This window comes from Marmota marmota, unplaced genomic scaffold (genome assembly GCF_001458135.2).
Source record: "Marmota marmota marmota unplaced genomic scaffold, marMar, whole genome shotgun sequence".
NCBI classification, from domain to species: Eukaryota; Metazoa; Chordata; class Mammalia; order Rodentia; family Sciuridae; genus Marmota; species Marmota marmota.
In genome coordinates this window covers 47,321,959-47,334,596 of record NW_026000005.1, presented here as the reverse complement: position 1 = coordinate 47,334,596, position 12,638 = coordinate 47,321,959, and the positions used below count along the sequence as shown (strand labels likewise).

At 43.1% G+C, this 12,638-nt stretch overlaps 1 protein-coding gene across 2 annotated transcripts in view; it reads right to left on the bottom strand.

The window, feature by feature from the left end:
* Positions 1-1,559: 1,559 nt before the first annotated feature.
* Eif4e2 (eukaryotic translation initiation factor 4E family member 2) overlaps positions 1,560-12,638 on the bottom strand; it is a 29,456-nt gene continuing 18,377 nt past the window's right edge. The window contains exons 7-8 of one of the 2 annotated variants that reach the window (XM_015481561.2): positions 9,924-10,002; positions 1,560-4,142 (exon numbers count right to left, since the gene is read on the bottom strand). In XM_015481561.2, coding sequence (XP_015337047.1) covers positions 9,957-10,002 — 46 coding nt within the window. In that variant the 3' untranslated portion in view covers positions 1,560-4,142; positions 9,924-9,956. The remainder of the gene's footprint in view (positions 4,143-9,923; positions 10,003-12,638) is intronic. The other variant, XM_015481562.2, reaches the window with a different exon arrangement.

Here is a 12,638-nt window from a genome sequence, read left to right as displayed (position 1 = left end):
AGTCCCTATTTCCTTGATTCCTGAATACTACTTTTTGCTTTTCTTTAGTTACTATACTATCAATTCTTTATGTCATATTATTAAAATAATTCGCATGGTTTCCATCTCTTATTTGGACCATAAACTGACATATATAAAAAACTTTTTTTATCTAGGACTAGAAATATTGCAGAGTGGTAGAAAGATTACCTAGCATGTGTGAGGCCCTGAGTTCAATCCCTAGTTTAGGAGAAAAAAAAAAAAAAAATCTCATCCACTAAAACTGTCTCAAGACTAGATTATTTTTAATTTCTCACTAAAAATACTGGATACTACAGGTTTGTTGTGGCTTTTTTTCCCCCCATTGGGGATTGAACCCAGGGGTATCTAGCACTGAGCTACATTCCCAGCCCTTTTTATGTATTTTGAGATAGGGTCTCACTAAGTTGTGGAGGCTAGCCTGAAACCTCAGATCCTCCTGCTTCAGTCTCCTGAGTCGCTGGGATTACAGGTATGCATCAATATGCCCACCTCTATAGTTTGTCTCCCAAAGGCCCCCCACATTAAAGGCTTGGTCTCTAGCCCATGGCGCTACTGGGAGGTAGAACTTTAGGAGGTGGGGAATTGTGGGAAGAAACTAGGTCGTTAAGGGGCATGACCCTGAAGGGGTTATTGGGACCCTGCCCCTCCTCTTCCTTTCACTTCTGGGCCACCATGAGGTGAGAAGCTTGCCACACTACAAGGTGCTGTTTCACCACAGACCCATAAGCAATCTGAAACTTTCAAACCTGCAAGCCAAAGTAAACATTTTCTTTCTTTAAGTTTAACCTTAGATATTTGTTATAGTAAGAGAAAACTGACTAATAACTAAGGCTTGGAAGGCGTTTTTTCCCTTTGAATTTCCCATGGGTGCTGGTCATTAGCATGCCTCAAAAGTTAATCTTTAGACCAAACTACTTAATATAACTATTAATAAACTATTTAATATAAATAAATATTCCAAGCTGAGGTCTGGAGTGATTTCTTGCCTCAAAATCAAATTCTTTGAATTTCTTCTACTCCAGTATTCCTTGGAGAATTAACACCTATACTTGGATATTAAAAATGTAAATTGAGCCGGGTGCTGTGGCATACACCTGTAATCCCAGCGGGTCAGGAGGCTGAGGCAGGAGGATCCAGAATTCAAAGGCACTCTCAGCAATGGTGAGGTGCTCAGTAACTCAGTGGGACTGTCTCTAAAAAAATAAAATAAAATAAAATAAAAGGTACTGCCTATTTACAACTAAAAAAGTATTAAAAGAAAAGAAAAAAGAACTGGGGATGTAACTCAGGGGTAAAGCATCCCTGGGTTTAGTTGCCAGTATTAAAAAAGGCAAACTGAGTTGCAGCAATGATTATAGTAATTAGAGAATATTTCATAATATTAAATCTACATCAATGTAATCAGCATCCTCTGACTATCCCACATATTTGGTTCAAGAATGCAGTTAAAATGGACACTCCCACACTGAAGGGCTGATGTAGCAGCAACAAACCACCAGAGTCCCTGCTTCCCTTGTATCAACGAGTCCACGAGCTGGTTCTTGCTGGTATTTCCATTTATTACCGCGGCAGACAACTGCTCTGAAAGTGCAACACCACATCCCCGGTCACAGCCGCTGCTCCTTCCTCACTGGCAAGTATTTGGAAGTTCACTCTTGGAGCTCTGTGGGCCATGAGCTTCTCTTTGGGTGGAAAATCATTGCCACTGCCAGTGTCACAGGGAAAACACACACACATGAACAGAAGGGTACAAAGAGAAGGGCACTGGAGAGGAGTAAGAGCCAATTTCAAAGAGAAGCCCCAGAAAAGGGGTTGGACAGAGCTGCCCCAACTGTGACTCCCTTTTCTCCAGTGGCAACCTAGCCTGCTGGTCATGTTAGCCCTGGCAGACCTTTATTCCCTCTAGAACAGGTGACGCCGTGACCAAAAACCATAACCGTGTCACATCTTGGCATATCAGAGGCCTGTGGAGTCAAAATAAATGGAGAGACCTCTCAAGCTAGTTTGGAAAAAAGGGTCATGTGGATAAACTGACTATTCAAGCCATCACTTATGCTGTTAGGCAGAATATCTGAGAGAACCCTGGGGCAAGATGCTGCCTAACAGGGATGAGCCTGTTCTAACCAACATAAGGTCAGCATATTTTTGATGGGAAAAAAATAACTGTCAAATACTACAATGACCAAAGGAAGGGGAAATATGAGCAGCTCTAGAAAACAAAGGAGATTAAAAAAAATCTTAAAACAAACAAAAAAAACCCCAACAACAACAACAAAAAAAATGGCTAATCTATGGACAATATACCTAAGCACTAGGCCTCACAAACTCCCACTCATAAAACACACTGTCCACGTCCTCACACACCCACATGCACACAACAATCAAGTAGATGCCCAAAGGCAGGCAAATCCAAATGTCTGCTCTCTTTGGAATTTACATGGCAATCTGAGCTTAGGCAAAAGTGAAGACCTCCTGGGGTCTATTCAAATCTCCAGAGGCAGCCTTTGTTCCCCACTAGAGCCAATGTTGCTTCTGGCTTTGCTTGAGCCCTTCACAATTGTCTGTACAGCAGAATGCATTCTTCATATTCCTGGAGTTTCAATCACTATGAGATCTTCTTCTTGGATCTAACTTCATTTGTAATGGAAGCACCTCCCTCTTGGCCCTTGTACTCCTCTGTTTTCAGGAAGCATCCCCAGTGGTGATTTGAGGGGGTCAGGAGTTGGAAAGTGGGACGAGAGTAAGATAAACACAATAAGGGAATACCTGTTACTCTCATATAATTCCTAAGACCAAGTGGCAAGGATCCCTCAGGCTTCAAGGATACATTTTAAGGAGAGGCCTTAATTTAGGGTACTGTGATCACTGCTCACAAGAGCCAAGTAAGACAGTGCTGCTCGGAGGCTGTGGGAAGACTCCTGCTCATTACTTACTTGAATCCTAGGTGTTCTTTTGACCTCTCTGGCTTCGGTCCTTCTGGGTCATATCACATACCTTCTCTGATGAGGGACTGGTTGTTTTAGAAGCATACCTGCAGTGGCCTTCGCCAGCTCTGTGTGGGCATCATGCGTTAGCACACGTCTGCTACATACATACCCAGTGATAAGGACTGAAAGGAGGGTTCTCCAACCACCACAGACAGGCACAGCCATGCAAAAAAAAAAATCATTCACCCTTTCTCCAGGGTTGTAGAATATACACACTAAATGTTAATACCTGGCAATAGCCAGCTGTCACTTCCCTTCCTCAGTGAGGGGCATACAAGAACCCATAGAAGCAGGCTTGGCACACACACCCTGCTCATAGGGGAAAATGTTTCCATCACTGCCTTTAGCGCCAAATCCTGCGCTTGGGATCTACATTATCATCTAGTTCCCTCAAACTGGGTTCTGCTCAAGCTTACCAAGACATACTCTCTAAGCCATGCCAGTGGAACCAGCGTTCCCACCAGGTTATAATTCTAAGTGCAGCAGTGCCTAAGGAGGAGAGAGTCCCCATAGGAGGGAAACTGGAGAGCGTAAGGCAGGAGAGAGGACACAAATTCCTGGGCAGTCATCACATCAATAACACATTTTCAGAGAGAGGTGGCCTGGGGGAGAGGATGAAACAAATGGTCCCAATAACTTGGTGGCAGAGCTGGTAGAGGCATTCGGTTACTCTGGAACTCTGCAGAAGCTGTTCCTCGATGCACAGGTATTCATAATACTGATAATGCTCATCCACAGCTCCGGCCTGTCCACGTGGTTACAGAGCCCTTTGCACAGCAGGAGAGGAGCGCAACAGAGGGCCTGGAAGGCGTCTGGACAGCACACAGCAAAATAAAAGGCTGCACTCCCCCTTCCCAGAAGCCCCTAAAAACAATGTCTATTACAAAGTCACGTTTTCCATTTCTCCGCTTTATAAAGTCAGCAATGCTGGAGGGTGTCTAGCGGAATCCGTCCTCCAGGAATGAGTGCAAAAGGGGAGCACATGGCTCACTGACGTCCCTTCAGCGGGTAGACGGAAGGACTGGCAGAGGCCTTCCATCCATTTCGGACAAACACACACAAACAGAAAAGGATTATTGCCAGCTTGTGTACTTTCACAATGTGATTTTTGTATTTCGAAAGCTTGAATTGTCCCTGAAAGAGAAAATGGGAGAAAACACAGCATTCAATACATGGACTGTCTAGACACAACCACACACAAACGGGGAGGACTCAACTCAAGCTCTTGGACTCTCCACACCCCAGGGCTTTCCTTCCTTGCCAGTCTAATGCCAAACAGTGACCTGCCTCCAAGTCCCTGCAAAAATTTCTACTCAGTTGTTTGCAATAGTAATAGATAAGAAACCATTCTAATGCAAACGAAAAGGGGGCTGGTAAATATCAATGTCATGGCACCCTGTACAATGCGACCCTATGCAGCTAGGAAAAAAAAAAGTTTTCTCCTAATATGGAAAGATTCCAAAGATCCACTGATCCTAGAACAGTGTGTGTACATAGTAACCACGTTCATGTGAGTGGGTGGGGAATAAGGTTACACACATAATTGCTTGCTTAGACACTAAGAAACTCTTACAGGTTCCATAAGAATCCAGCAACAGCAGTTACTTAGGGCAGGGGACAGAAAGGGCACAGTAGAAATGGGGCAGATGAAGTAAAGCAAAGCACACAAGGGAGACACACTAAACCAAACTGTGCATATGATAAACAAAACCAATCCAGCCATATGATAAACCAACCCAGCCATCTTCAGTTTAAAACACAAAAGGAGGCTGCTCCAAGAGGTGCCCTCTAGGCACCTTGGAAACAGCTCTAATTTCCCAAGAAGTGTGAGGAGGGGGCAGATCTCAACACATGCACTCTTAGCAGCCTTTCACTGGACTCAGGCAGGTGTGGCCATTCATTAGTAAACTTTCCTGTCCTCACTAGAAATCCAATGACATCTTAGAAGGTCACAGCACCACCCCAATCTCAAAATTTCAGGGATTTTAAAGGCCACCTAGCTACTGCCCCAGCCTAGTGCTTCAGGTTCAAATTTGCCAGGAATTCTCATTATTCTAGTTTCTGAAGTTGCTATTTTCCATTTAATTTTAAATTTGTAGAAATTCTGGCTATTAACCAGACTTGTGATATTGGTCCAAAGTAAATAAATATTTAGAAAATATGCTAAGCCCAGACAAATGGCAGTTTTCACCTGCCCCTGGCTGATGGCAAAAGGACAAGAAGAACCAAGAGCCCTACTCCAAAGAGAATGACTAGTTAAGTAAAGGAGGGGTGTGTGTGGGGAGGTCGGGGGATGGGGTGGGATGGGCTCAAGCTGGCAGAAATTGGTGTTTCTGCCAAAGTCCACAGGTTTTTTTTTTTAATAACTGACACGTATGACCATGTGATTCATTAGTCCATGGTTGCTGAGCATTTCAACTACTTTTGCTGAGGAAACCAAAGGTTGAATGTAAGGTTAATGGGTGGCCATATTTTTAAAAGACCAGTGTTATAAAAAAACTTTCTAAAGGTGGGCTGTGGTTGTGGCTCAGTGTTAGAGCATTTGCCTAACATGTGTGAGGCAATGGGTTCAATCCTCAGCACCGCATGTAAATAAATATAAAATAAAAGTCCATCAACAACTAATAAAAATATTTAAAAAAAACTTTCAAAAGGATAGATCTCTTTGAGGTAACAAAAATAGCTAATACAGAATGACAAGGAATCTATTTGATCATACCACAGTGAAAAGCAGGCACATTCGCTGGCTGTGCATATCTCAAGGTATGATGTGCCATATCACCAAGCCTGCATTTCAGAGGACTGTTCATCCTACGTACACGGAATGTTAAAGAAAGCAATTTTGTGAGAAGTTGTTCTATTCTACTTCTTTCCCTGTATGACCCCTCTATGTTCAAGAGCCACCGGATAGCACTGGTCTATCAGGACAGACTCCACTTTTTTTTTTTTTTTTTGGAACTGGGGATTGAATCCAGGGGCACTCTACCACATCCCTAGTCCTTTTCGTTTTTTATATTGAGACAGGGTTTCCCAGGTTTGACTCAAACTTGCTATTTTCCTGTCTCAGTTCCCCAGTTGCTGGGATTACAAGCATGCAGCACCAGGCCCAGTGGGACACCACTCTTCTTGTTAGAAGAGTGAACAGACAGGTAGGGCTGTGGAAAGACAAAGTCTGAGGATTTTCTGACTGAAACTGTCTATCTTGGAGTAAGGGAGATGGCAGGTGGGGATCCAGCTGTCCACCTGTTCAGTAGTGTGAAGAAGAGGATTTTCAAGCTAATCATTGCCATAAGCTGCTCAGTTAATCTTCTGGAAAGAAATTTTGTACTGAAATAAAGTCTTCTTTCGTAGCAGACAAACTGAAGAGTTCTATCACTTTCCATTCAAATATTTAATACTTAGTTTAATTCTTTCTCTTATTAGAAGCCTGTTTATAGTTAGAAAACCTTCTAAGTCCTATTGTGTAAGATCCATTTGCAAAATGGAAATGGGGAGAACAGTAAACGAACCAGAAAGAATCCAGCTGAGTTTTCCCAGAGTCTGATTTAATAGAAAAAAGTAATGAGGGCAAGTGGCCTTGTGTTGGTGACAGCAAGGGCCTGTGGCTATGGTCCAACCTTTCTATAAAAGGGTGGGTTCAGAAAAGCTGGGTGCCAAATTTAATCAAAGAAATGTGTTCACCTCAAACCAGCTGGGGACAAATATTCAACTGAGACTTTCCTCCAGGTTGCAGTATAGAGATTAGGTGACAGGGAAAGGGAAAAATGTAGATAAGAAGTGGCAGAGGTCACAGGCAATGTTTTTTTTCTCTTTATGTACTTTTGTTCTTTTAAAAGCAAATTAGAAATTCAAAAATCTACCATGAATTCCCCAAAGCTAGCCCCTTTGGTCCCTTGGCCCCCTGGCCCTCTGGTCGTGCGGTGATGGTGCAAGGGCTATGCTTTGGTACCAAACAGGACTCAAAGAATTCCCAGTCCCACAGCTTCTAAATTCACATTCCCAGAGGGAAAACTGTTAGCCAAATACTCAACTAGCTTCCTGATCCATTTTGCCTCAAAATAGTATTTCTAGAGAAAGAGAAAAGTCAGCTCTGGAATAATGAGCGAAAGCAGGAGTTAACTCCTAAAGGTAGGTGAGAGGGAGCAAGACTCTCAGCCAGAGAATGCCTCCCCTCTTGGAGTTACCTGTCACTGTGCTGGCACCCAGCAGGAACACTGAAGTAACTCCGGGTCCTCAGGTGAAAGCTGGGCATCATCCAAGCAGGAATCCTATCTGAGTCTCTGCCCTGAAGGGTGGCTTGGAAGGGGCGCTCACGATCAACCTACTGACTGACATGCACATTATCTTCAGGAAAACGTTCCCTGGCTATCAGCAATCTACCCCAGTAGACAGTCCTGGCTCTCTCTCCTCTCCTTGCATACTCAATAAAACTGCAAACTCCTAGGTTCAGTGGGGGTGAATTTCCATCTCATCTCCATGAGCAACCATGCCAGTGTACCTCCCAACAATAGAGACCTCTGTTCTATGCAAGCCAGCCAGCTGTCTAGGTAACAGGATCCTATCCCAGGGGCTAGTTGGGATTTCTACTGAAGCCATGGTGAAAGAAGTGTACTTTTTGTAACAGAATTCAAATAAAATGGTCCTAAAATACTAGCAGTTATAGATAATGACATAAAATAGCTGATAAGGTGAGGACAAACATTCGAGGTTTAGGAATTATTTAAAGAGCAGTTGTTCTGCCAATTTTTTCACAGATCATGATCTTTTTGTAAATGGGGGGAAAAGGATGCGTAAGAGATGGCCTAAGTAGTGTGGGCTCTAACGTGGCAGATCAAACAACCAGAGCAGGGCATCCAAATCTTAGCACACCTTATGCTGAAAGCAAGGCTCAGGCAGTAGAGATGAAATATGAATTCCTCTAAAGACTGCTAAGGCAATGAAGTGAGTTGATTCTTTTGGTTCAAATTCGAACACTCTTCACTGACTCCCAAGACTGTGCTTCAAAGAGAACACCTAAACCATCAAGTGTACGAAAAGATAGGGAAGCCACAAAAAGAACAGGACTATACAAAAGCAATTATGTAAGTATACGGCTTTTCAAAGCAATTCAAAGATACATTTCTTGGGGGATTTAAGGTCTGCTAAAGGGAGAGAGGCTCATTTTAAGTTGTTTTTCATTCTGACTACCCAATTTAAATACTTTTTTAAAACTAAGATGGACAATTTTTTTTTTGGGGGGGGGGCTAAATTGCTTAAGGTCTCAATAAGTTGCTAAGGCTGGTTCTGAATTTGTGATCCTCCTGCCTCAGCTTCCCAAGCTGCTAGGATTATAGAATTATAGGCATTTACCACTGTGCCCAGCTCGGTGGACCAATCTCTAAAAAGAACAATTATTTGATACACTTTAAGAAGTAAACCCTTCCAACCGAAACCTTTCCTCACATTCACTGTGAGCACTCTTAAGTAACTTATCCACTATTAGAACTGACATGATGAAATGAAACTGATATTTCATTCCTTCTTTTGTATACTGGCAGCCATCTTGAAATTCTATATCGACAACATTTTGGAGAAAAGTTTTAAAACTGGAGTTTAAAAAACCAGGTGTTGTCATTTAAAACTTGAATTTATAATAATGAAATCAAACTATTTAAAGGGGGCACCATCAGTGTGTACAGGAACCCTGCAACTGCTAGATCATAATGGTACCCACATCCTTGGCTACTTGCTTCTCTGACCCACAATATCATTTGTCTTCCAGTTCCTCTGAGGAAGGAAGATCTCCTCTTCTGGAAAAAACCTCATTTCCTTCCTGGGAAGGTGGGCTTCGAAGCAGCTATTGCAGTTAATGTGTTCTAACTTCAGAAATACCTTGTTTCTCAGGGATGGGAGTGGTAGAAGTAGCTTGATGTCCAGAAGCAGACTCTCATCTCTGGCATAAGCAAATGCTGGCCTTCCATCCATTCCCCCAATACTGAAAATATACCAAATCCTTCCGCTGCAGGGCCAGACACATTTATTTATTTGTGGTACTGGAGATTAAACCCAGGAATGTTCTATCACTGAGCTCTATTCCCAGTCCTTTTCATTATTTATTTATTTGGTTCTGGAGATTGAACCCAGGGGTGCTCTACCACTGAACTATATCCCCAGTCCTTTTTGAGACAGGGATTTGATAAGTTGCTTGAGAGTCTTGTAAAGTTGCCAAGGCTGGCCTTGAACTTGTGATCCTCCTGCTTCAGCCTTCTGAGTTGCTGGGATTATAGGCGTGCATTACTGTGTCCAGCTGGACTGGGTACTCTTTTGATGGAAATGTAAACACTCTTGAAGTGAATGCTTTAGCTGTCCCAAGCTTCCCAATCTCGGTGTCCCTCCCTGCCAGAAAACATGTGCTGGTCCAGTTAAAGTACAACCTGCAACGGTCTTGAAATTCACCCCACCTACACTGACTTTCATTGTTAAAACTCTGAATTTGAATTTATATTAATCTTTCCTCACAACTGACAGACAACACCAGCAAACAAGAGACATACCTCTCACCTAACCCATAGTAGGGTCTATGGAACTGCCCTTTTAGCCACAGAATATTAGCAAATGGCTTAAAAATGGCCATATCTGAGCAAAACGAAAAAAAGTTTGAGGCACATTTACCATTATGAAATGTCAGCATCAGAAACTCAGAGGCCTGTTGGTCCATGGAGTTTCATTTTCCAGATGGGGACAGAAGCCTAATAAGGTAAGCGACCTGCCCAAGGGTTCCCCAGGAGTTATGACCAAGGAGAACAGGAACCCAATGGTACGGGGATTGTTGTTTGAGGCTCAGGGTAAATGGGCAGAGAGCATCCCCTTGGGAAAAGGGCTCCCGTGGCTGAGAGGTATGTCACAGAGTTACAGAGAAGGTAGACAAGGCCCTACCCTGAGTGTGAGAGACAGAGGGGGAGCGTCCGATCAGCGGCCGCTGCTGTTCACCAGGCCATGAAACTCCTCCCAGGCCCTGGCAAACCAGAGACAAAAAACACAACAGCACATTCATATCAAACACTTTGAACAGAGAGTAGGCACCATCACCCCACCTCCCACTCCAGATGCCCTTCAGGCTGAGTGGAGCCACAGGAGCTGGGACCAGAGCAGGGAGGCTCCCAGCACTTGCCCCGCAAGACAGGTGGGAGTAACTTGCCCCATGTGTGAAGCCTGGCCCTCACTATTGCTCAAGGACTTGCCAGTGCACCTTCAATGAGACTACAGGGGAATCCACCAAGGTCAGAGGTGCAGCTCAGCCATAACCAGAAACACTTTCAACTCACTGCAGCAAAAAACAGCATCACCTTCTTCCGAACTTTTCTGCCTCAGGACCCCTAGAACAGGAGGTGGAGACAACCTGTCTTACCAGGCCTCATGCACGGGTACAGCCAAGTACTCAACTGCATTATGATGTTTAAAGATGCAATGAAGAAAACATACCATTTTCTTTTCCACACTTTCAATCTTCTAACTCTTCTAAACTCAGACCCTGTGTCAGGTACTGTTTTCTTAAAATGCCCACATAAGTATTATCCTAGAATTTAAGCTGTGTAGGTCATGGCAGGTCAAATTTCCAGGGGACAATGCTCATTACAAATTTCAAGCTGATTAACTCAAATTAGAAACTGGAGTTAGGAATGGAAATGTATTTGCAGGGGTACACGTGCTTGCAGAGTGGTGCTCTCAGGATTGCTGGGTGAGGAAGGAAAGGAGGAAAACAGACTGCCACGGGTTCTGGAAGTCCCACCCACCTCAAGTGTCCTTAGAGGAGCTTATTTGCTATCTTTTTTGCCCTGGCCACTTCTCAGTCCCTAAGTGTTAAGTTCCCTAGGAATTACACATAAAATTTGTTCTTTAAAATCTAAATTTATTAATAATTATTCCACTCTTGGTTTAAGTTGATGACAGCACCCAGGGTGACAATATGCCATGTCCCTCACTACATATTTAATGTTATGACCACACAATATACTTCTTCATCAGGTCTTCCACAGGTCACTTTTTTTTTTTTTTTTTTAAAGAGGGGGGCTGGGGATGTAGCTCAGTGGTAGAGTACTTGTCTAGAATACCCAAACTCTGGATTTAATTCCCAGCACAGGAAGGAAGGAGGTAGTGAGGGAGGGAGGGAAGGAAGGAAGAGAGGGAGGGAGGGAGAGAGGGAGGGAAAGGGAGAAGGGAGGAGGAAGGGAGGGAGGAAGGAAGGAAGGAAGGAAGGATTTAATAGAGACCTAGTACAGCTTCAAACTTCTAGGCAATGTTTATACCAATTTCATTATTTCCCTCATTTGAACAGCAGCAATTATAATTAGTGGTTTATAAGAGAATGGTTTCTTCAGAGAAACCATTACTAAAGCTACTAGCATATACTGACTGAGTTGAGGAAAACATGAAGAACACTTGACAAACATGCCAATTTTTGCCATCTCCCAAACTCAATATCCCACAGCAAGATGTACACTCCATAGCCCATTCTGGAGAGATGGTGATGAGGTACACTCTGTGAGCTCATGAGTGACATCAGAAGGTGTCACTGTACTCTTTGGTCCAAATAAACAAGGGCAAAGCAGAATCCAATGCCTAAGCAACAACCTAGAGAAACCCCTTTCTTTCTAACAGTGAGATTTAAGTTTTTTTTTTTAAACAACTTAGGTGTTGACAAGATTATACTGCCATGCTGAAGCTTCATCTCATGCGTTGTTTTGTTTTCAGGAAGGCCCGTACCTACCACACTAATCTAAACAGAGCAGTTCACTGGGTTAAGAGCCTGCAACATGGACTTCAGAGCTCTCCTCTAGCCCATTCATTTGCCCTCCCATTTTCTTCAGAATTAACAACTGGGGTTGTGGCTCAGCGGCCGAGAGCTCACCTAGCATGGGCAAGGCCCTGGGTTCGATCCCCAGCACCACATAAAAATAAATAAATAATGATATTGTGTCCAACTACAACAAAAAAAATTAAATATTAAAAAAAGATATCGTGTCCAACTAAGAAATAAATATTTAAAAAGAAAAAAGAAATATCTTTACTGTACATTAACCCTTGGCATGAAGAATCTGGATTCAGAAATTCCCTGCATGGATTCAATGAAAGTAAAATAGCTGGCCACAGTCTTTGGTATAATCACAGGCAAGTCAGGTGTGAATATTCTAGCTACTTTCTACCAGGCAGCCTAGGTATATTAGGTAAAATCAAAACTTTCTTCTTTTAAAGGTAAAAAAAGAGCAAGTTAAATGAAAAAAGTGACATATGACTAGAGTTGTTAAAATCAGACTCATGACATGGTAACAAAGAGTCCTTTCAAGTCCACTCATCCCACCTCACTTACCAGAAAGCAAATTCTGAGAGCAGAGAGATCATTTCTATGTAAAATCAAAGATCTCATTTCTACGTAATTCTATACTCTACCTCTCCCCACCTCCCTGAAGGGTCAGGGTGGTGCTCATGCAGTTTGACTCCTGCCAATCAGGACTTCCTTTGTTTTGAGTATTGGCATGGTGGCACAGAGCACAAAGACAAAAGCAGGCCAGTAACCATAATGGGGTGACTGAAGGGCACAGGCTATGATTTAGCCTTGACAGGAGAAAGGCTTGGGTGGTCCTTTCCTGTATA